This window comes from Urocampus carinirostris, chromosome 15 (genome assembly GCF_059441175.1).
Source record: "Urocampus carinirostris isolate Australia breed hairy pipefish chromosome 15, RoL_Ucar_1.0, whole genome shotgun sequence".
Classification (NCBI taxonomy): Eukaryota; Metazoa; Chordata; class Actinopteri; order Syngnathiformes; family Syngnathidae; genus Urocampus; species Urocampus carinirostris.
The window spans coordinates 9,906,226-9,930,782 of NC_142363.1; the positions used below are offsets into that span (position 1 = coordinate 9,906,226).

A 24,557-nucleotide genomic window follows, 5' to 3' on the forward strand; every position below is an offset into this window, starting at 1 on the left:
GTTTGTTTAAAAAGTGCCAAGGAGTCCACGGGAGCGCCAAAAGCAGATCCAGAACCGTTTGTACATGAAAGCAGATGTTTATCAATTCTGTTGGTATTGATTGGGGTGCCTTGACACGAAACCCAGCTAAAGACACACTTAGCTAAAGAGGCCTAAATTTCAACTGTGTATATTTTCACGAAAATTAGTTTAGCCTATTAGTCACGTACATACACACACACAAATACACACGCACGCACGGACAATTCAAGATTTAGATTAGATATTAGATTTAGATAAAATATTTTTTTTTCATTTAGGCATTTATCACATAGAATTAAAGACAAAACATTTCGGAGTTTTCGGACACATATGATCGAATTCATTGCTTAAAAGATTATTTACTTTATGTTAAATGGTAAAAATGTAATAATAATCTGTAAAAAAAGTGAAACAACTACTACTAATGGAAATGTGTTGATTTGGTGCCATTCTTGTCCACAGGGTCCCCAAAATGGCTACATTTTTTTAATCATGTATTTATTTTATTTAACATTTTATGAAATTTATTGAAAGAAAAAATACTTCTGAGCTAGCTTTATTGCATTTGGAGCTTTTTAATGCCTCTTAAATTTAGAGCTTCCTTGATTACTTTGCCATATTTTGAGTGTTTAAAAATCAATTTGATTAAATTCTTGGATAAAAAAATGAAATATGCACACGTGAATGTCTGCATGTTTATCGAATGCTGCTGTTCTAACAAGATGATGTCCATTTTCTGTCTTTTTTTTGGAATGGATGTTTACAAAAAAAAAAGCCCAAAACAGAGATCCATATGTTTGAAATAGGAGCGATGATAATAGAAAAAAACAGATACGCCTGCATTACTCCCCCCCATGCATTGCCGAGGTATCGGCTTGCAAACTGTATTGGTAGATACAAAATAACATTAAATCATTTTCAACATTTTCTTCAGGCTTAGCCCTTTTGCCAAATGTATTGCCGTTTAAAGAATTGTACGTAAATCTTTAAAGCCAACTCAAAGGTGGCACACGATGACTAACCAGGAATGATGAAGTCGTAAAAAAACTCCATCATCTTTTGCATGAGCTGATTGGCTTTCTTCATGCGAGCGTGTCCCTCGCTCAGGAACTCAGGCTTGCCGAGTCCGTTTTCCAGCAGGTAGATTCCAACCTGGTGGAGATAAAAAAGAAACTTACTATATCGGACCTCACATCCTGCTCTTTAGTCGTTGGGGCCAAACCAAGACCCGTCAATTACTGTAAATTCCGGACTATAAGCCGCTACTTTTTTCCCAATCGTTCAACCCTGCGGCTTATTCAGTGATGCGGGCAATTTGTGTAATTTTTCTATTGGCCGCCAGCGGCGCTCGAGTACAAAAGGTAAGATTTAGACCGGTGAAATATATGCGCCGAAGAAAACTGCAATTTCTTGGCTTGTGCACAAATTAAATTAGCGTAAACATACCCTTATCATGCAAAATGCAAAAAGAAAGGCACCATCACCAACAGGTTCCAAAAAGCCGGTCTGCTGCGTGACGGAGAGGAGGGCACAGAATCAGGAGTGGATTAGAGTTCAAGCGACAGTGACAGCGCGAGTCCGGCTGCGGGAGCATGGGACGACGTCTATATGACTAAGTTTCTTTCAGACACTGAGGAAGACGACTTTGATGGCTTCAGTTCTAAGGAGGAAGATGAGGACGATTTACCGTGATTTTTACAAGTATGGTATGTTTTTTTAACAGACGCGTTTACTGTGTTGCGAGCGTGTTGCTAGCGTGTTGCTACCATCAACTGCCCTGTCACAGAAACCGTTTGGGATGAAAGTTATATTATGTTTATTAAAGATTTGAAAACTCTCTCGGTGTACCGTCTTTCTTTGTAAATATGTGTAACCATGTATAATATGTATTTGCAACTGTATATTTTTGTAATGTATTTATTTTGGAGACTTATTCTGATATGTTCTGCACAGGCGAATCAAAAAGAAGGGGCGAAAAAAAAGGGGGCTGACGGGAAGTGGAGTAAAGGTGAGACATGTTTGTGGACGCGGCGGACAATAGTGGATATATATTTGTCCCACCCTTACCTTTGGAAATATACACTTTTTCCTTGGATTACTTTCAACGGGACCCGGACTCTGCAGGTCTGCATCAAACCTTAAGTACCGGTATCATTTTCCATTCATTTTGCCGGCTGTGATTTTTGGACTGTGTACGTTAATGAAGGACATTCAGTTTTAATCGCGGGACTTAAAGTCGGGTTTGGGTTAATTTTGTGTTTGTGTTACATTTTTTATTGTGGGCGCATGCGGCTTATATACAGGTGCGGCTTGTGTAAGTAAAAAATCGGTTTTCCTCTTAAAATGTGATGGGTGCGGCTTATAATCAGGTGCGCTCTATAGTCCGGAATTTACGGTACATAGTTACATTAAAATGAAAGAGGTCTTCTGCCCCATTTGTGGGAGCCAAGAAAGCTTTACACGACCAGTGTAGTAGACCAATCACTTTTCACTGTAATGAGTACTGTAATGCTTTATAAATTACATTTTAGAACTTACCAATTGTTACCACACTGTGAGTTACTCTGCTACCTTTTAAAAACAAGTTGTGGAATTTAATGTTTTCAAATCTATGACGGTATCCCAAGAGCAAAGAAGAGATCCACAGGTTCTAGAGCGTTCCCCATTCAGTTTATATGTGCGTATTTGGTTGTGTTTCACCAGTAATAAATGGCACACAGCACAAGGGTCTTATACAGGAACAACAAACTAGTGAGATGTCTATGAGCCAAAATGAGCAAATGATTTACGGTGATGCATTTTGGTCTTTTTAGCCGTAATTGATCCCTATTGATAATAAGATATTTTCCCTACCGTATATATTGACTTCTCAGCCGTGTTTACAACTATACAATAAAATACTGAAATAAGGGGTCAGTTTATATGCACATATTTTGTTGTGTGTCACCAATTGCGAATAATAGTCAGTGCATGGGGGGGGTGCGAAGCTTACTCAGACATCAATACAAACGACATCAATAGGCAAACTTAAGCACATCATTTACAGTTAAAGAGTGCTGAATTTTGATCATTTCATTCATAAAATTATTTTTGCAACGCAATACACCATGCCTGGAGAAAAAAGAATACATCTTGCAGAATACCCAGAAATGAAGGAACTCTTGTGGTTTGAAGCCCTGAGCGAAAATCGATTTGGAGGGTCTCAGCTGTGTCAGTTTGCAAGCTCTCAAGATTACACAAGCAAATAAATATGAAGGGTTCACCACTTCCACAGGTTGGTGAACACGTTTTCTTCTATTCTGTTTACCATTTGGCTATTTTTTTTTTGGTAAGATTAGGGGATCGGCTTCAATGTGAGTATATAAGATAATTTGTAAAAGTATCGTTACTTTCAGAGTAACGTGCTACTTTTGGGTGTTAGTATCAGGGGGTGGTACTGCAGTGACTTTTTAAATTAACTAGTAAATTTATCGAATTATTTTTTTTCCAGTAACATGTTCAACACTGCAAATGACACAGTCGGCACTGATTGATTCTGCAAAGTCGACCACGAGTTCTCACTAATCTTACCTGGAAGGATTCATCTTGTTTTTCCCGGTAGGCCAGCTGTAGCACTCGTCTCTTCTGGAGCCAGTCCAGGTCTTCCATCAAGAAGCCAACAAGGCTACACTCAGCGACGCAGGTGTCACCATCCGAGCCGGGCTCTTTGGCGCCGTCAAAGCGGACACAAAGTCGGTCACCCATCTTGCAGATGGCAAAAGCTCCGTTTCCACTGTCCGACAGTCGTCGAGACGTCTGGACGTGGAACTCCCCAATTAGGGCCTTCCAGACGTTGCCGAGCTGGGCGACAGGCATCACATGGAGTGCCAAAGAGGCGCCGGAAGAGTCCGACGATGTTCCTGGAAGATCCTCGGAAGCGGGCGCAGGCGAGACGTTGAAGGAGGCGCCAAAGGATGGGCAAGCTGGAAGACTCGAGCAAGATGGTTTGGCCTGAATGTCATCCAGCATGTTCCAGCTCAACCTTTCTTTGGTTTCTTGGTCCACCCTCACAGGGGCTGCCTTCTTTCGACGACTACTCATGGCGGCAACAAGACTAAGTAGTCATCAAATGTTACAAGCAAACGGAAACAAATAAAATATGGAGAGATGTAAACAATTGCAAATTGTGCATGAACACACAAAATGCCCCAAAACGTTAGAGCTTTTGACAGGTTGTGTATTTTTCCATCCAGACGTCTATAACCCTACTGCTGTCTTCAGATGTTATTAAAAAAAACAGAAAAAAATCCCCTAAATGATATTTTATCAAACGTTAAAAGTTAAGAGTTTTCCTAGATTGGTCCCGACAGTAGAAAAGTTATTTTTATTCACATTCCCATGGAAAATATATATAAAAGTACAAAGATGCCCCTTTAAATGAGCACAACACGGCCACTACACAAACGATTATTATTTCAATGAACTTGATTGCTTATTCGATTAGCAACAGAATGTTACAAATATCTAAACACAGAGACGACATTATTCCAACAGTTTTAAATGAAAACTTTTTAGGAGCCATTTCGCACAACCTTAATGTTGAGGATCTTAATGTTAGACCATATTATACAACCAGGGACTTAAATACACAAATGACTACGTATTAAAACGTTCCTATACGGAAACCAAAAGGTTTTATTTACGCTGTAACTACACTGCCAGAAAAGGATGTGAAAAGTTACCAACCCCTCTCTTTATGTCTTTGAGACTGACATAAGGTGCTGTGTTTGTTTCTGTTTGCCATTTTTACCGGATGTGACGAGATGCAACAGCGACGGCTTCGACGGCTTTTCATTCCACTATCTGTATTTTGTTTTGGATGAATAAATCTCACGTGAATAAATTACCCTTGTGTTAAATTAATCATTTCATTGATATTACATTTTCTTTATTTTCTACGTATTTCTAAATCATTTATTGTTCCCACTAAAATTGTCATTTGTATTTTTGTTCCGATATTGAATGCCAATTTTGTTTTTTATATTACAATATACAATAAAAAGCAAAAAAGTATACATTGTATATTTTTTTGGTTTTTACCTAATCTGTCGCTTTTTGATGTCGTCATCAATATGGATTGCGAATTAAATAAGTTTTAAATTTCATAAATTGTCTCCCAATCCTTAATTCAAAACATTGTTTCTTTTGTAAGTTTCGAATAGCGTGAAAATAAAAAATAAAAATGTACAAAGTCACATATGACGCAATCTCGTTTAAGTATGCTAGGTTTGGTTTGACAACAGAAGGAAATTGACCACTTGGAAAAAATGTTTCCATCATACTGGTAGGCGTGTGCATATTTTTTTTAATAAAGGGGTGATTTCTTTTTTCATTTTCCCAAACTTTTTCTTGTAACAAGAAACCAATATGGTCAAACTCGCGTTCTGCAGTATGAACTCGAGGCGTGTTCAAAGACCTCTCATGCAGTCGGAGCAATCATAACGGTGCAAAGAAAGAACCACAAGTCAAGTCAAGTGATGTTTATTTGGATAGCCCTTAATCACAAAGAGTCTTAAAGGGCTGCACAGACCACAGATTATTGCAAACTACCGACTATTATTCCACCATCCCTGATCTAAAACCTACACGAGGGCAAGGAAAAACTCAAAAACTTCAGAATGAGGAAAGTGGATATCCTTGTAAGAATTATTCTGTAGTACTTCCCAGACGTTAAAATTGAAGCACTTGTTTGCAAAACGAAGCTCCAATTTTTCTGTGGTCATAAAATCCATCCATGATACATAAACTTTTTTTATGCTTGCAAAGTCTGTCCCACTGTGTTGGTTGTAACATCTAACGAGTTGAACTACAGTTCACTTCATTACTGTATTCACCTATTGTAGGAATAGGCAAACTACGGCCGCAGGTTCGGCAGACTTTTCAATCTTGCATGACGGACGAAATTGGTCAAAATTTAATGACTATACATTTCACAATATATTATCTACTATTTATAAAAAAATGTGTGTCTACCACAATATACTACTATAAAATAGTATACAAATACTACAACAAAAATACTATAGCACATCAATACCGCTACATATATACTAGTACAAAAATACTATAAAAATAGATCAGAAATACAACAAAAAATACTAAAATGGAAATACTACGTAACAATAATACAGAAATAGTACTAAATAGTACAAAAAAACTACTATGGAAATACTACAAAAATCATGCTACAAAAATTATTCTACAGAATTTTACAAAATACTTTTACATAGGTACAACAAAAATACTAATACAGTATTACTACAAAACAAGTTCTACAGAAATACTACAGAAATACTAAAATAATACTACCATCGAAGCAGACGTGAGAATTGATTTGAGATTTGGTCACTCGTCACCATCAGTCCTCAGTGAGGTCGGTGGGAGGCCTGGGGAAGAGCGCCATCAGGGGTCTCAAGCACACAGCCTGGAGGACGACATGTTTACCCTCCGTGTTAGGTTTGCAGTGCTTCGCAATCAGCGCTGCGACTTGCATTTTCATTTTCCTCTCAGGGTCTCGTGACAGCTTCCAGTTGCTTCACCTTTTCAAAGCGTTTGTTTCCAGTTAACTTTTTGGAGTTAACATGTTTCGTCTGGCAGTACCTTTTGATATTATATTCACCCTCATCGAACCAGAACCTGAATCTCATGGTGCTAGGTATTGGCATAGGTGTGACGTTAAGGGGAAATTCTATCAAGTTACAATAACGTAATAATCAAGCCATCATTGTTTTCTATTTAAATGGTGCCAATTGAGATTTCATCTTTTGTCTTTCATTGTTTTATTGTCATATTCTTGTTTTGTTTTGTGTTCTATTCAAGATGATTCTGTAGATGGTTAGTAAACAGTGTGTGTCTTGATTAAAGTATATTGAACTATCAAAAACGGTAAAAATAGGCCACCCTTCGGAATACCTAAAAAAGGTTTTTCATTCGTTTTCCCCGATATAGCGATCTAAAAACGTTGGTGTTCCAAAGGGCGAGCCGTGTTTTGAAAAGAATGTGTGTAATCAATTAATTGACTGTATGTTCGAATAATTTATCAACCACCCAATAATGCTACACTTCCTTAGTTGTTTATATACTGCATAATTATTATTTGATTTATTTATTCTGGGTTGATTCTCTTGTTATTTTAATGTGCATCACAGACATAAGAAAGATTCGAGTGTAGCTTCAAGCATTTTATTTCGTCACTCGTTATCATCCGTCCACATTTAGGCCACCGGGAAGTCAGGGGAACAGCGGCAGGGTCCGCACAAAGGCTTCGATGTCCAAGATGGCGGCGGCGCCTGACATCCTGGCCGAGGGCGGTAGGAAGGTCAGCCTCGAGGCGTCCCCGTAGGCCGAGCCGCCGTAGGAAGGGTCGTCCCCCTCCTGGGCCCCGAAGCCCACCACGTGAACGCTGAGTCTGCGGCCCTTGGGACCTCGGTGGCGGCGGAACCAGGACAACAGCTGACTGCGGCTTGTTTGCTTCAACGCCACCATCTGAACATACCAGTTGAGAAATGAGCACTATACAATAAAGATATCCACAGCGATACTATCCCATTAGATACTGGTGTGATTCTTTTTCTCAAACTCAAATTTGCCTAGATATATTCAAGGTTTGGACGATTCTGTTCTTTGAGTGAAAAAGCTTAAAGTCGGACTATAGCTCATTACCGTATTTTCCAGACCAAAAGGCACGGTTCGATTCACTGGACTTTCGTGAATGTCACCACACCATATTGGCGGGGAGTCGTTTCATGAGTAGAAGTTCCCAGCACTTTTGGGTGAGCTTGCACGTTTTTATCATTTTCAGGTATTTCGTTTCAGACGGATCATGATTTTTTTGTATGAGTGCATTTTGAAAGCGTGCCTTTAATCCCAAGAGTTTAAGCTTTCCAATGATACGTGGCAGGACAAATGTCAGTGACTGGTGACATTGTGAAGACACGACTTTGTTTATCACGGTTCCATCGGAATGTTAAGGGATTAATGAGGCATTTATCACTAAAATGCTGATTTGGTGGCCACCAATGCAAAGACCAAACCTTCACCCTTGGTCCCTTGCTATATTTCCGGGCTCGAGGTGAAAAAGTGTTGGTCACCTCTCTTTGTAGTCGGTCAAAGACGTATTGTTGGGTAAGGACCTCGCTCCAGTTTCTGTCCACCTCGTCTCCCAGGTGAGCATCCTCGCTGCCCTTCAGCTTCACCATCGTCTTCACCTGAAACACATTTTTAAATAAACACACTTTTGTGGGGGGTATTTATATAGGAGGTACATTACCATTTATAAGTTTGGGGTCATCCAGATAATTGTTTTTTTAAAAAGTCACACTTTATAATATGAAATAAGTTGTCCAATGTCTGTATTTTTTATTGAAATTAGTCTTTTCCTTTTGTTGGCTAGTCTCAGTCACTGCTTTTTAATTGCAACTCTGCCTTGAAGGCCAGCATCTCCCAGTCACCTCCTCACTGTAGATGTTGACGCTGTTGTTTTGCAGGTACTATTTAACAAAGCTAGTCGAGGACCTGTAAGGTGTCTATTTCTTAAACTAGAGATTCTAATGCACTTATCCTCTTGTTTGGCTTTACCTCTAGCTTCTCTTTCTACTGTGGTTCTACTCTGGTCTGTTTGTGCTGTTATATGAAGGGGGTAGTACAGACCATTCTAGGAGATCTTCAGTTTCTTAGCAATTTCTTGCATGGAATGGCCTTAATTTCTTAGAACGAGAATAGACTGTCCGGGTTCACACTTTAGTCTTCTTTTTCTGGCCATTCTGGAATCTCAATAACTCCCACAAATGTGATGCTCCATATACTCGACTTACTTAAAGGAAGGTCAGTTTTATAGCTTCTTTGACCAGCTAAACAGTTTTAAACCGTCCATTAGCCCTTTAGCACAATTAGCAAACACAAAATAGTGTTTTAACACTGGAGTGCTGGTTGTTGAAAATGGGCTACACACCTGTGTAGGTATCGCAACAAAACCACCATGCAAATACAGATGTAAAGTAAGGCCCGCAATTCTCTTGCCTCATGGTAGAGGGCAATAGTGAGGCCACGGGTTCTGATTTGGTGCACAACACAGCCCCAAAAAATAAAATTAGTGATAGTATGATCAAGCTAACAGCAAGTCAATTAATCTATAATTGTTTTTCTTATTTTCATAATGGGGGTTTACCTATCTATTGATGCTATTGTTTAAAGGAACAGTGTATAGACTTAATTTATAACAAGACAATAAAACCTTTTTTCAGTTTCTATATTGCTTTCCTGCTCCACCAATAAAATGATGATTTAGATGTATCTTCATTTATTTTTAAATCTGATTGTGCCTCACTGTACTCCTTATATTGGGAGAATGCTACATAATCCATCCTTTTACCAGCTTAAAACATGTCAAGAACTAATCTCATTTTAAGCATGAGTTGTTATCAGTCCTAAAGCGGAAGGGACGCTAAAGGCGCTTAAGCAAGTATGCGATCGCACGTCGGCGCACAAACACCTGTGCCTGGAAAGCCCGGTCTGTCAGCGTGTCCAGCGTCTCGTTGAACCAAGCCAGGAACTCTTCGATTTTCAGCTCAGCTATTTCGCTGCTGTGAGCACACAGTGACATTTGCTGTTAGGAGCTGCTAGCTCGCTTTGCTTCCAGATATTTTTACGTTATGAAATGCAGAAGATCAGTCAAATGTCTTGACTATTATGCACCATTTACATCATTGTCGTAATTGGCCAATCATATTGCTGTCCTTTGATTTCCAAAACCTTTAGAGCAGATCTGGATTATGTAACCAAGAAGATTTTATAAAACGAAAGGGTTAAGGGAAGTGATTTTAGAACAGGTCGGAATTTCTTGTCTGAAGATCTCATGTGCTCTGCTTGCAAGCTCAAAGTCTTTTGCTGATTCTTCTTATGTCTACTAAACCAGTGCCCCAAAACCGGTACTTGACCGTGGGTCGTTTGGTACCAGGCTGCATAGAAAGAAAAATAAATCCCTTATTTTTTGCATGTATTGATTTATTTGTGTTTTTTTTCCACTCCCCTAAAAATCAAAGTTTGGGTGCGCGTTAGGCTGAGGTTTTATGGTAGTATATCACCATAATATAGCAACAATTGATCAGTCCACAAATCTTGCTGACCTCATTTGCTCAACATTGGATTCACCACTAGGCCTCTAAGACAGAGAATAAGGCATTACATTTGATTGCATCATAAGATTATTTTTACTGTAATGGAGCATTATGGGAAAGAGTTAAAGCAAAACAACAATGTACAACGTGTTACCGCGAGTTAAAATAGTGTGATGCTGATATACAATTGAATGCCTCTTATCCTCATCTAGAACTCTAGTGGTCTAGTGATTTGGGTTTATCAATATCCGTGTTTCTTGTCTCGCCACTGTGAAGATGAAAAGGCATTAGGCTAAGGACTCACTTGAACTTGGATGCCAGTGTTTGCACGGTGACAGAGAACCCGATAATGCCCGAAGTGTTTCTGCAAGCGGGGTACGCGTGATACCTGCCCGGCAACACCAAAAAGAGCACACCAAAAGATCAATGGGGCAAGAAGTGGCAAGAGGCGAGTGGCTGGCAGATGAAAGGACACACCCCAGCATCTCTTTGGTGCGAAGGAAGTCAAAACACGGCTCCTCCATCAGCATCTGCAACAAGGACAAAGACGTGAGACCTGCCGACTCCTTCGCCCTCGCCCTCATCTTGGTCTTTGCCTTATGTTAGCTTAAGCTCCACATAACCCTGGCGCCACCCGCTGGCCATGGGCATTGTGCTTCTGGTGCCTGGTTGGAGATGACTACTGAAAACAATTCAGATGTCCTTTGAAAGGGCTTGGTCGATGTTAGAGGTAGGATCGGGCCTAAAAAAATCCATCCATACCCGACACAGGCCTGCGGGTATTAAAGCCCAACCTAGCCCGAGCCCGACCAATTAACTTGATTTGCAGGACCAAGCCATATTTGTTTTTTTCTTGTGAGGACTCGGGAGGAGGTGGAGGTGATTTAGGCCAACTCCGTCCCCCGGCGTGCGCCCAGTTCTCTGCACGAGGGGAACGGGACCAGCAACGCCAGCCGCGGCGCGTAGGATACCGCTTTGCATGGACGAGCGACACGTAAGTTCGTCTTTTGTAACAAATCTAAGGTAAACAAGATTGCATATACATTACATTAACCAACAATTTTCCATCATTGACAAATTTTTTTAAGAGTTGACAGGAAAAATTTAAGGTAGTCTGTCATTGTGATGGGTTGTAAATTGGACCATAAACCACAGCAGCAGTACGTCCTTAAGACGTGCAGCACTTAGAGAGGCAGAAAGGCAAATAATAAGAAAGAGAGGTGGATTAAAAAAATGTCAGTTTGATCAAAGCGCAGCCCGCTCCGAACATATTGCTTGACTATTTAGGCCCAACCCAAATATCTGGTCGGGTTTAGGTAGGCTTGGGCTTAAGATCTTACTTCTAGTCAATGTTTTTGCCAACTTTATTTATATAATAGATAACGTGAGCAAGATGGGAGGTTAGACGCTACTTGATTACTTATTTACAGACAATATTTCAACTTTTCATCCACAGAGTCATCAAAAATTATCATTGTCTAGTCCTTGTAGTTCCCCCAAGAAACGATGACAAATCAATGCAATTTTGCCTGTTACCGTGGCAACACAAAAGACAATTTCTCACATCTTTGTTGCAATCTGGCACTGTTCTCCATAGTATGGTTGCCCTGTGACTGTCGTCTCAAAATATAGGACACAATTTACACCTTGCAGCCCTTATTTATCTAGTAATAAATACTTTGTCATCATCCAGTGCGCCACTGCTCCCTGGAGAAACACCACAACAGCATCCAATTATCCACATCTGCTCATCAAGGGCTTTGGGTAAATTCACTGCGCCGACAGCCTACTTTAGTGGATCATTGCTCCACAAGCAGTTCCTGACCAAGTTCCTTAGTCATAATGCCTGCCCATTTTATTCCCCATTCCCTATTGGAAGCGCTATCTGTTAACTCCCTTTACCCCCCAGTATACCTGTCAACACTGGTCGCATTTCCATGTTTGGGTCTAACTGCCAAACCTTACATTTGTGCTCTTCTTCATAATCACTATCTGACTCTATGGTTGTCGCCATCTTGAATGGTCAGCTTCTGGTATGTAGGGGAGGGTGCCGTTGCCGTTCTACAGCCAATGTGAACAAATTCCCCGGGCTAATGGCGTTAAGAGCGGTCAGGGCTTAAGCAGCAGCAACCTGAGCAAAGAAGGCCACGACCTTCCTGTTCCGGCTCACTATGCAGGACCTAGATTCTAGAACTTTGACTTTGAGACAACAAAAAAGGGTAAAAAATAGGAAGACTGGAACGAGGACTCACCACCAATAGCTCCACCAGGGCATGCTCCCTGAAGTCTTTGGATCCGCACTGAAGACGCAGTAGACGATGGGTTTCCTGCTAATCTGGTTGATAACCAAACACGTGAATTCAGGCCTACCTGGTAGTAGACAGTGACCTCGGAGTTTGCGTCTCCCTTGTTCAGAGACTTGACTTTGCAGATGTTACGCCCACGTGGTAGCTCTACCACTGGGAACATCAGCGGCACCGCCACTGACAGCTTGGAGAACTGCAGCTTGCTACATCGGAGGAAAACTGGATGAGGAATTGCGTGCATATGCCAGTCTGACCAAGAGCATTGTGTGTGTAAGAAGGAAACAAGGGTGGGTACACTATGGACCGCGGGCCGCATGCGGCTTTCAAATCCGGCCCGTCAAAAGAAAGTATAAAATACATAATGATAATATGTATGTAATGGTGAAAAAAATAATGCTAAAATTCAGATAGCTGGCTATGTTTTTCTTTAGTTGATAATTTTTATCACCGTAGAATAAAGTGATGGTGGTGATAATGTTTTTATAGGGCCCGGTCACACAGCCGTTTGCGGCTGAATCACGGCCAGAAATTTCTGCCTGTGAGGCGGACGCTATTGGACGCTTTGAGATCGCCATACAGACGAGATACAGCAGTGCGGTCGGAAATTCACACGCGGTTGGCCGCGCCAAAAAGTTTTGCGCTGCTCAAAACTTTAGGGCCCGGTCACACATCCTTTCACGGGCGTATCGAGGCTGAATCACGGCCAGAAATTTCTGCCTGTGAAGCAGACGCTGTTGGACGCTTTGAGATCGCCATACAGACGAGATACAGCAGTGCTTTACACGCCGTCGGAAGGTCGGAAATTCGGCTGGCATCGCCCGGTACACAGCTTTACACGGGCATATCGAGGCAGAAATTTCTGGCCGTGAAGCAGATGCCGTCGGGCGCTGTTGAACGCTTTGAGACCGCCATATAGACGAGATACAGCAGTGCTTTACTCGCGGTCGGAAATTCACACGCGGTTGGCCGCGCGAAAACGTTTTGAGCTGCTCAAAACTTTGAGCACGTGTTAACCGCGGGCGGCACACGATGTAATGACGCGGAAATGACGCGGAACGACGTGCTCTGGCCGCGGCCAGGGCGTGGTTACACATGGGTAGGACGGGAAATTTCAGCGGGTAATCGTGGGTGGAGCATGGTAATAGCATGTTCTGCGCCTGTATCGCGGTGTTATTACGTGAAATTAGCGTGTTGTTAAACGTCATATTGAAATATAATGTTGTGAATGTGCTTGATTGCTCTTGAGATTGACAAGATTGTTTTCTGTTATTAGTGTCAATAAATTTGTTCAAACCATTACGCGTGTGACGGTCAAACGCCTTTCTCCGCGTATATACAGCACGATTTGCCGTGCGTAGGAGTCAGATTTGGGCACAACACCGGCTCGGGAGCTTTCATACCCGTGGTCCACACGAGAAAATGAAGCGGAACAGTCGCCGGCGTCTGTTTTGCGGGCATACCACCGATGAACAGCGGGTTGGCCAATTTTGCGCATTTTCCATCGCGGGCAACCACGGGCAAAAAAAAAAACGCAAAATTTTACCCGCGATACAGACGCAAACGGCTGTGTGACCGGGCCCGTAATATCAGTATTTTTTTCCCAGGAATGAATTACACCCTCCCAGGCCGGAACAAAATTGAATATAAACACAATTTTTTTTTACAAGTGGTCAGGTAAGTTTCTTCAGATGTGAAAACTGCTGACAAAGATGACTTTTTACATTTGCTTTTGTTGACTTTTCTAGAGAAAGACATTCCTCTCTCCCAGGCCAGAATGACATTAAATATCAACTCCAATTTTTTTACAGGCAGTAAGGTAGGTTGCAGTCGATGTGAAAAATACCAAAAAAGCTGACTCAGCACTTTTGGTTTTGGTGACATTTTACCCTCTCAGGCAAACCAAGTTTGGCCAGGATCAAAATATTTCACAAGCAATCAAGTAGGTCACTCTAGAGGTGAAAATGAATCTGCCAAAAGTGCCACCCAAAAATGGTTTCGCGTCTCAACGCCGGCAATACTCTATCCATAGAGCATTTGGAATTTAAATTTAATGCTTTAAAAAAACTTCATATTTTACTTTACTTTAGTTCAGAGGGTTTCAAAACCAAATGATTAGGTGTAATACAATGTGTAAAAAAACTGAAAAAAATCTCACAAGTTGTTTTAAAATTCAGCAACAATATGAGAAAAAAATTGAATACGATTACATTAACGGTTTTTCCATGTGTATTGGATTTGAGTCTGAAAAATACAAATCCGTACAACTTTTTGAAATAGCTGCGATGAAATGAGAAGAAATGGATAGGTCTACAACTACATGATTCTTTTCTCCTATGTATCGCTGAAGTATCAGATACAGTAAGATTTTTTTTTTCCTGCCCTTCTGCCATTTTTTTACCCTAATGTGGCCAACGATTGAAAACGTTTGCCCAACTCAGTACTAGAAAATGCATCATGTCAAAAGAAGGTCTATACCAGGGATTCCAAACTCATGGCCCGAGGGCCAAATGCAGCCAATAATGGATAGCCAATAATGGATTCATTTTTGACTGATGGAATTTTATCTAAATTCTCATTGTTTTTGTATGTATTAGAAGATCTTAATTCGTATAGAACAAAAAAACAAGATATATGAAAACAGTGGAATGTTTAAGCAAAGCGTTTTAAAAAATAGCACTACTGATTTTTTTTTGTCAAAGGCCTCAGTTATTGATGATTTTATTAACATTTCGTTATTGGAATTATCAATATTTTAGATCATTATTCATTATCTGAACCGCTTATCCTCAGTACGGTCGCGGGGGTCCTGGAGCCCATCCCAGCTATCTTCGGGCAGTGGGCAGGGGACACCCTGAACTGTCGCCAGTCACAGGACACACAGAGACCTACAACTCACTTGCTCATTCACATCTAGGGACAATTTGAACTGGCCAATCAACCTGACATGCATGTTTTTAGAATGTGGGAGGAAATCGGAGTGCCTGGAGGAAACCCACGCAAGCACAGGGAGAACATGCAAACTCCACACAGGAAGGTTCGATCTCATGACCTCAGAACTGTGCTGCACACGCGCTAACCACTGCGCCGCTGTGCTGCCCATTAGATCATCAATGATCCATAATTAAACTTTTGGCCTGTGATAATGGCCTTAAATACTTACATACTGTTAGATTTGAACTTCAGTAAATGGTCAGCATTTATATAGTGCTTTTCAAATCACTGAAGACCTCCCAAAGCTTTTTACAATGTGCTTCACACGTACCCATTCACATACACTCACACACCGATAGCAGCGTCAGTCATGCAATGCAACTACACTTCGACATCTAACACGGAGGAGCCGGAAATTGAACTTGTGACCTATTGATCCCTAGATAAGCGCTTTACCTCCCGAGCTACTGCCTCCACTTAAAAGAAGGAGAAAGAATATGAAAGGGGTTCAAACACTCTAGTAGGACCTGGAGAGGAGCTATCAGATAACAGAATTCCAGCCCGTCCTAAAGCCCTTCTCTGACCCCTTTCTTTTTATTATCTCTTCAATGTTACAAAAAGCAAATCAGCGCTAAGGGGTGTGTTAATCAAAGAACAGCAACATGATTGGCCGTTATCAACAATTATTTAATAGTCAAACAACGAACTGGCATCCTGTGTAATATACTTTGCCATTGTACAATATTAAAAACAAAATAAAACAAACACATACCTAGTATGCGATAATGGCCTACTAACCATTATTGCATACAATATCATTTGGAGATCCAGTATTTCTTCCTTAATGATTCTTACAAATTCTGATTTTCATAAGGCCATTATTGCATAAGAAAATCGGTAAACAGAAAGGCCACTTCCCTAGGAAAAATGCTTTCATTAATTATTTATTTGTTATTTATTGTTTTGCACTCATTATGTGTTATCAATACTAATTCACCGGTGATTTAAAAAATAAGACTAGTTGTTTTTAGCCTTTTCCCGAAAACCAATTTTCTTTAAGTAATGCCTTTTTTGCAACTGTTTTGGCCCCATCCCACCCAGACCCTAGCTCTAGCTGGCCCCAAGTAGTTTGAGTCTGAGACCCCTGGTCAATACTATCTAGAAAAATAAAAGTGTGTGTGTGTGTGTGTGTGTGTGTGTGTGTGTGTGTGTGCGTGCGTGTGTGTGTGCGTGCGTGTGTGTGTGTGTGTGAGAGAGAGAGAGACCCCTCACCCTATCACGTAGTGCAGAAAGCCTCGCGACTCCTGTGGCGCAAAAACAAAGGAAGACAAGTTAACAGTGAGCAACTCAAACAGATCCACGTGTGAAAACATAAAATAAATGCCACCAGCTGAAACCGAAGGGAGCGCCGGAAAGTATCCAGCTGGCCACACTTACCCTGGCACTGAAGTTGCCCTGCACCAGGCCCTCAGCATACAGCTCAGCCTTGAACTGCCTGGCAAAGTCAGCCAGCTCCGGGCAGGCGATGCCAGCCGCTAATGCCCGGTACCTGTCCAGCGTGGACCACCGGCCGTGCTCCAGTATCAGTAAGCGCACGTCCCTGATTGGCCATAGGAAAGCACATTGACTGTTGGCCGTTGGAGGACCGATTGCAGCGGGGAGCACCTACTTGTTAAGCTTGGCGGGCTTGAGGAGGATGTTGAAGTAGGTCTTCTTCAGCTGCTCTAAGAACATGTCAAAGACATCTTCTGGTGTCCAAAAGTCGGCTATCCGGTCCACGATCAGGCGGAACAATAGCTGCCAACCCACGACAATGTGAGAATACTGTAAAATGTCACTGCAAGCATAGCAATATTTGTAATTTTCCCAGTTAAATTCTTTCGACAATTTAAATCATCACATTCCTCATTTGGTTGTAGTTAATACTTTTCGTGATTATTTATGTATCTGAGTGAAGTAATTACTTCTGGATATGTTTATTTGACGTCTTGTCCGGTCATTGTGCAGTCCTTGTAAACTCCAATCTTTCGAACCATGCCTGTGTCTTATGAAATACTGCCCATGGGTCTCCTAATATTTTTTTGTAGACATGCTCCTATTTGTTTTATTTGTCTTTTTGTTGTTCTTGGTTTTACTGTAAAAAAATCTCAAAGGAACTACTCTAGTCTTTTTTTTTTTTCACCAACAAGGAGTTAGACTAGAACGTGCGGTAAAGAATAACTCCTTCAACATCAGCGGCAAGAGGGGCACGGGGGCCCAGTTGGACTTCCCAGTGACAACTTAAAAATACAAGCCAATAAGCCATAAGTCCTATCTTTCATTTTCAAGTTGTTTCTGGGTAACTGTTTGTTGGCTGCTGGCTGCCTACTAAAATTGCAGTTTAATCAAAGCAAAATGGCTGAGGATTGCCCATTTTCTATGCCAAAGCTTATGAATATGCGTTATTGTGGATCATTGAATGCCATGGAATAGCTAGCCTTCCATAAGTGAGGCTGACTCCCGTTGGCTATATCAGTTGCGCAGCAGACAACATCTTCACCAGTAACTTTTGATGATCACACGGTTAATTTGTGCTTCCATTTGAATACAAGTGAACGGAGGTGCTTAGATGGGCCAGGAGTCAGTTGCATTCTATCAAAGGAAAAATTCAGATTCGGTCACTCACAGGCAGCTTGTGGTCAAATCCTTGGACCTTGATGAGCAGCCCGTGCTCGCCGGCGCTGACTTTATACTCCAACTGGGCCACTTCGGCCTCGTAGGCAGGCTCGGCCAGGTTGTGGCCCAGGATGTTGACCAGGAGGTCCAACAGCACCACACTGCAACCCCAAAAAGCAGTCGAGTGCAGAAAAATCTCTGTGTGGTACAATCCAAGCATTGCACTTACTCCTTCGCTGACTGCTGGACGACGGGCGAAATCAAGTGAAAGCGGATGTAGGCTGCAGAATCGAAAGTCCCCAGAGAGCGTCAAGGGCCATTCTGGCCAATGCCGGTTTGTACGTCCGGTCGCACCTTTGAACGTTTGGAATCTGTTGTCCTTCTTGTACCACAGGCAACCCGTGTCGCCATCGCTGATGCGGACCGGGAACTCAGTGTCTGGGAAGTCCGGGGGCTTCGTTGTGAAGTCAGAGGCTTTACAAAACACCCAAAAAGTTCAAAACGCATCAAATATCTGATTTTGGTGCTCCAAGGCCTTGGCTTTTGTTTTTATTTTTTGTAAATGTCATTTAAATCATTATTGGTCCTGGCACACTGGTTAGGCACTTTTATCAGCATCTGAAAATGTACACCATGTAAATCAAGGAAAAAATATTAACGTTGTCCTAAATGCTTAATGCAACTTGTTGCAATACCACTCTACGCTCCCTAAAAGCCAGGGTTGGGTTGGGTTACTTTAACTTGATTACTTTCAATTACTTTTGGATTACTCCAATACCAAATATGCTAATAAAAGACAAAAGAAACTAAATATGAATACAATTATGACTCACAACACGTGGTAAGCTTTCTCTCCTGGCTTTGATCTCTCTGATCTCTGGCAAAACTAACATAAAATGTGACAGAAATAAAATGAAAATAAATCCAAGCAGCTTGCCAACATCATTTTTGCCGTTCCATGTATTCCGTTACTCCCCAAGCCTGCACAAAAATTAGTAATCTCATTAATATTTGGTTTCTTTTGTCTTTTATTAGCATATTTGGGATTGTAGTAATCCAAAAGTAATTGAAAGTAATCAAGTTAAAGTAACCCTACCCAACCGTGCTAAAAGCCTTGTCACGGGAGCCTCAATTGCCTAACCTACCAGCAGCTTTTGGCTCAAACCCACCGATGAACTTATTCTCTGCAGGGAGGAAAAACTGGTGGCCCAGCTCCAAATCAGATGTCCAGCGCTGCGTCCACTCGGATGGGATGTCTGTGATCAAGTGGGGGATGGCCACACATCAGCTGCGAGGGAAAGGGGTATAGGATGGAAGGCCGAGCTCACCCTCCACGCTGTATTGTGTCCCGAACCACTTCTCTCTGATCGGACAGCGGCCCTCGTGCTCCGGTGACAACAGCATTAGGTTAGCTTTTTCTGGCGTGAGCAGAGACAGCGCCGCGCCAATCACCTACAAGGAGGGGAAGATGCTGACATGTGATGCCCACTGCCAATCGCGTTAAAGGTGGTTCCCATCTTGCATACAAGCCTAAACTACCTGGGGACTGAAGTCAAATAGCAGCTGGTCCCCCGTTAGAAGGTCTTCCTTTGGGAACAGCTGCATGTTTTCACAAACATCTTCCACTAATTCCAGCGGGTCACTCTGCGAAGAAGGGTGGGCAAGAGTGAGGCACAGACGCCTGAGCCGCTCAGCCTTAAAACCCGGCTCATGTACCTCCTCCTGATAGCGAAACTCGTTGGCCTCGATCCTCTGAATCTCTTCATAGATCCTGAGAGTGTTGACAAATATATTGAGGGCCTGCCCTCCATCCTTCCACAAAAAACACACGTGATTCCATGCACCTGCTCAGTCAGAAAGACTAGCAAGGTTAGCTCCATACTGTACTAAGGCTGGAACCAAAGTAAAAAAAACAGCCTCTATCTACAACTTGTCTATGTTTGTGTGCGTGTGTTTGTTTGTGCCTTCTCTGGGGTCCAAGTGTCTGCAACATCTTGAGATACTGAAACACCAGGTGGGTTACCTGCAGAAACAGCACTTAATTAACTTTTTCAACAAAGATAGGTGAGTGGAGGGGGTGGCTTCCCTGGTAGAAGTTGCGGAAGCCTTCGTCGGTGAGCGTGACAGAAACTGAAAAGATGGAGTAGGTGGAGTTTTGATCGAAGCCGCTTTCGCTGTTGCCTCCAATTAGATCCAGGGCCCAGCACCTGCCGTTGAACATGTCCGGTGAGAATGAGCCCTGCCCACAAACTATTGAGGATGTTCGTCTTCAGGGCATTTATTAACCTTTGATTGACTTTTTTATTGGAACTGGTTCACTTGGGAAAAATACTCACTTGCTCCTGAGCATGGAGAGGATGCTTCCTGGGCCCTCGTGGCCAATCAGCCATGAGATGTAGTGAAGAGGTTTGACTCTGCCCCTCCCCACAAAAAGCTGGTCAGCAGGACCGGGTGCCTTACTTCTGCCCTGCATGCTCACCTATAGTGCTTTTCTTGAGTAGGGAGCGCCCAGGTAATGGTCAAAGCGTGGACCTTCCCAACGGGGACCACTGCGGCACACAAAACAGCAGGCCACATGGTAGTTTGGTGACGGAAACTATTCCACGCAAAATATGCAAACGTCCCTGTTCACCTACCTCGGTAGAGTTTGTTGAAAGACATTGTGTCGAAGGGAGCGGGGAGGTCTGAAAAGTTCGGCTGAGGAAGGCCGCTGCCAATGTCGTATGCGAAAGATCAGGAGATGAAGGCAACAAGTGACTCAAGGTTTGAGCACGAGGTTCTGGGAGCCCACTGACCCCAGGCGGCCTGCTGACCCTTGGAGGCCTACTGCCTCATTGGTGAAATTGGTACTTACTTGTTGGGCACCTTGCAGAAAATCTCTCGGACCCATGTCTCCAGTGTGTCCAGTTTCTCTGCGGGCACGCAAAAGCCAACTAGTCAGGACTTTGGCTCGAGGACATTAAGCTCAGCGGCAGGCTGACTTTGCATGCTGTCCATATTCGTACGGAGTCATCATTCACAGAATTGTTTTGAATAGATGGAAACCCCTTCAAGACATCTCATCTCATCTCATTAGCCGTACCGCTTATCCTCAGTAGGGTCGCGGGGGGCTGGAGCCCATCCCAGCCATCTCCAGGCAGTGGGCAGGGGACACCCTGAACTGTTTGCCAGCCAATCGCAGGGCACACGGGGACAGACAACTCACTCGCTCAGTCACACCTAGGGACAATTTAGACCGGCCAATTCACCTGAAATGCATGTCTTTGGAATGTGGGAGGAAACCGGAGTGCCCGGAGGAAACCCACGCAAGCACGGGGAGAACATACAAACTACGCACAGGAAGTCTGGAGCTGGATTTGAACCCACGACAGGTTCCCATGACATGAACTGTGCCGCACAAGCGCTAACCACTGCGCTGCCGTGCTGCCCCCCCTTCAAGACAGTCAGCTGTTATTTACTGTACCTTCTGAAAATATTGGGAGAAGTCTGGGGACGAGATGAGAACAGGCCCCTGCCCATCACCTGAGTGGCAGGAAGTCAAGCTTGACTCACCTCTGGACTGGACGGCCAGGGTCATATAATGCGCTGAGTAGTGACGCTTCCAGAAGGCTCGCAGCCGCTGATGGACACTGATCTTCAGCTTCTCGGGCTCTCGCTTAAGAGTCTCCGCGTTTCCTGCCGAGTGGTTATGAGGATAGAGGCATTGGCAAATTGAGGGAGAGATAGGCAGCAGAACTCACCCCAGCAGAACTTGCCCATAGGGTGTCCTGCTTTGGCCAGGCTGCCGAACAGCATCTCCTTTCTGTGCGAATCAGACGGCCTGGCCAACTCGAATTCTGCCGGGCAACAGAAGGACCAGCTCAAGAAGGACCAGGGCGCCGGCAGTAGTAACGACAATCGCCCCGTCCCACTCACCGCCGTCAATTGCCTCTACTTCCCTGTCCATAGCGTCTGGGATCATCAGAGGGCAGATGAAGAACTGGGCCCACCTAAAACAGAGGTAAAAAATATTGCCGTTGGTGATGCCTGTCATCCAATTGCTTGACGTCCATCTGTGCATTTTTCTATCAGGCTTTAAAACGCGAACACTGCTCCCACTTGAACTGCGAGTTGAAGAGCTCCCACTCTTCTTACATCATTTCCAAGCCAAATCCAGGGTTTGCCGCATGTTTCTCTTTGGAGCAGCCAACATTACCCAGGAAGTGTAATAATGTGCATCGGAAGTGGTTGCCCCTGTTGATAAAGACCATCCCCCAAGCGCTTACCTGTCGAGCGCCTCATGGAAGTGTTTCCTCTGCACGTCAAACTGAAAGACAGTCCTCTCGCAGTCAGTAGAGGCATTGTCGCTGCCACCGTGCTTTTTGAGGAATGCGTCAAAGCCGTTCTCTGCGGGGTACTTCTCGCTGCCCATGAAGACCACTGAAGTGGTGTGGGAACAAAGACAGATAAGGCTCGTCAACCTCCCCACACCCCTCGGTGCACCGCCTTTCTCTGAAATTATTTTTTTGCGGAATAATGGTTTTCCTGAACAAAAATTATTGTTTTTTTTTTCGCGACTGCTTGCTTCACGGTGAAACCTGAGGAAGTCCCTTAAGATGCTTTTCAGGAACCTGGGATGTCAACGTGTTGTGAACGATTAATCTGTGATGACCAATCACAGAGAAGTCTCCTCAATTACCTTTCGAAATGCGACCCACGGCACACAAAGGCAGTCACTCCCATCTTTTGCCTGAAATGAGCGTCATTACTCACTGTGTTCCAGAAAATGGGCGAGGCCAGGAAGGTCTTCTGGGTCACTGAAGCTGCCCACACCCACACACAGGCCAGCTGCAGACTGACAAACACCGACACAGCCACAGAGCTCGGATCACAGCCAGCCCCAACCTTATTTTGGTGAGCTTCCTATTCGACTACTTCCCTGGCCGTTTTTCGACTGCCGCAGGGTCGGATCGCAGGCCCCCATTTTTCCTCTGTGTGTGCCATAAAACCGGAAATAGAAAAGATCCAATAAAAGTCAGCGCACCTGCTTGTCTACGCTGGACCTCTTCTTAGTTTCCTCACGGTCGTCGTCCTCGTCAATGCTACCTTCTTCTGACTTGTCTGTCGAATCATTGCCAGCGTTCTCGTCTTCCTCCTCCTCTTCTTCGTCCTCCATTTGGTCGTCCTCCTCCTCTTCTTCCTCGTCCTCCTCGCCTTCCCAGTCTGAGATGAGTAGAGCGCGCAGGCCATTTTCCAGTACCACGTAGCTGAAGAGAGAAAAGTTCATTTAGGACTAGGAGCTATCAGTGAAGTTCGGCAGGGGCACCTCTGACAATTCACCTCAAATTCATTCCTCTGTTTTAGCAGGAGAGGATAAAGAATACAGGTTGAAGTGTGAGGCGCAGATAAGAATAACCCTCGCTGTCAACCCATGTTAGTAGAACCCCCCGAAAAGCTGTTACATTTTTATGTCACAGTTCTGTTTTTTTCCAATGCAGTCATTTTGGTCTGAACCGTCCTAGATACAGATGCTGTGGATGGTATGTGGGTACCCCTGACAGGGGCAGAGAGAACCGTTTGCGAAACTCTATTTAAATGGCAACTGGAGTTGACCTTGAAATGGTGGCCTGACCTGACCAGGTTGCACCATGGCTGACCAAAATCAATGGACAACTCCAACGCAAGCATGCATTCATTCACTCATTACAACATCCAGGACTCAACCCAGGGGCACATGGCCCACGTGGGACGGAGAGCTGAGGCCTGTCTGGTGGCATATAAATTCTGTAGTACACATCACAGCACGCAATGCCATTGTTTCTCTGAATATGGACCATCCCTACTGAATTCCAACTCCCAATGCCGAGCACCAAGCAGGGAGGCAATGTGTGCCAATGATGTAGGTTTCAGGGATGACCTGGTCAAGAATCAAACCCGAAACTCCCCGGTTCCAGGGCAGGGGCCTTACGGTAACGTCACTGCGCTAGTGATAAGCTTTTGGTTGTTCAGGCCCGTTGCTGGATAGGATATGGTGTGTACGGGGGCAAACCCGGAATGAGATTGATAGGATCTTACCGGTATTGTTTGTGGTCACTGGGAGATTTGACGATGTCAGGATCACCTTGATTGTCCCGTCCGGCATCTCGCTCATCCCTCTTGGGTGGCGACATTGCCGCTCGTGATTTGGCGGGCATGATGTGGTCTTCCTTGCCGTTGGAAGAAAAACGAGAGGCAAGGGAAGCTGTTGCCGTGTGTGTTTAGACAAAAGCTTGGGTGATGGCTCGTAACAACTGAAAAGCCCAAATGGGCAGCGGTCTGCTCCACAATGCGTTTACAGCTCTGTGGCATTTTCGCCGACTAAGCTTTACATCCGCTGAAACAAAAGCAAAGCAAACAAAAAGAATGCGAGCCGGCGAATGTCTGGTTTGCCAGCCGCTACGCGAGCACAAAGGAGGAGAGAAGTGTTGTCCAAAGCCACTGGAGCCGACACTGCCAAAGTAATAGCTAAAAG

General features: G+C 43.5%; 2 protein-coding genes and 1 long non-coding RNA gene across 4 annotated transcripts in view; 1 reads left to right on the forward strand and 2 right to left on the reverse strand.

Moving 5' to 3' along the window:
* shprh (SNF2 histone linker PHD RING helicase) overlaps positions 1-4,796 on the reverse strand; it is a 33,584-nt gene extending 28,788 nt beyond the window's left edge. For both annotated transcript variants that reach the window (XM_088355246.1, XM_088355245.1), the window contains exons 1-2: positions 3,592-4,796; positions 1,044-1,173 (exon numbers count right to left, since the gene is read on the reverse strand). In XM_088355246.1, the coding sequence (XP_088211372.1) occupies positions 1,044-1,173; positions 3,592-4,101 (640 nt within the window). In that variant the 5' untranslated portion in view covers positions 4,102-4,796. The remainder of the gene's footprint in view (positions 1-1,043; positions 1,174-3,591) is intronic.
* A 448-nt stretch (positions 4,797-5,244) lies between these two features.
* LOC148351514 (uncharacterized) lies at positions 5,245-7,611 on the forward strand. The gene is made up of 2 exons (XR_015852961.1): positions 5,245-5,344; positions 7,279-7,611. It is a non-coding gene; the product is annotated as an uncharacterized LOC148351514 (long non-coding RNA).
* Positions 7,229-24,319, reverse strand: LOC148351515 (nardilysin-like). The gene is given in 29 exon segments (XM_088355247.1): positions 7,229-7,545; positions 8,151-8,267; positions 9,551-9,641; positions 10,480-10,563; positions 10,653-10,705; positions 12,428-12,475; positions 12,546-12,684; positions 16,685-16,716; positions 16,850-17,012; positions 17,082-17,209; positions 18,078-18,228; positions 18,297-18,348; positions 18,422-18,541; positions 19,237-19,323; positions 19,396-19,519; positions 19,607-19,711; positions 19,784-19,838; positions 20,032-20,274; positions 20,404-20,481; positions 20,547-20,616; positions 20,704-20,777; positions 20,922-20,979; positions 21,620-21,742; positions 21,808-21,903; positions 21,983-22,056; positions 22,333-22,486; positions 22,820-22,901; positions 23,091-23,313; positions 24,122-24,319. Coding segments are annotated over 29 exon segments (3,198 nt in total). The 5' UTR covers positions 24,241-24,319; the 3' UTR covers positions 7,229-7,290.
* Positions 24,320-24,557: the final 238 nt, after the last annotated feature.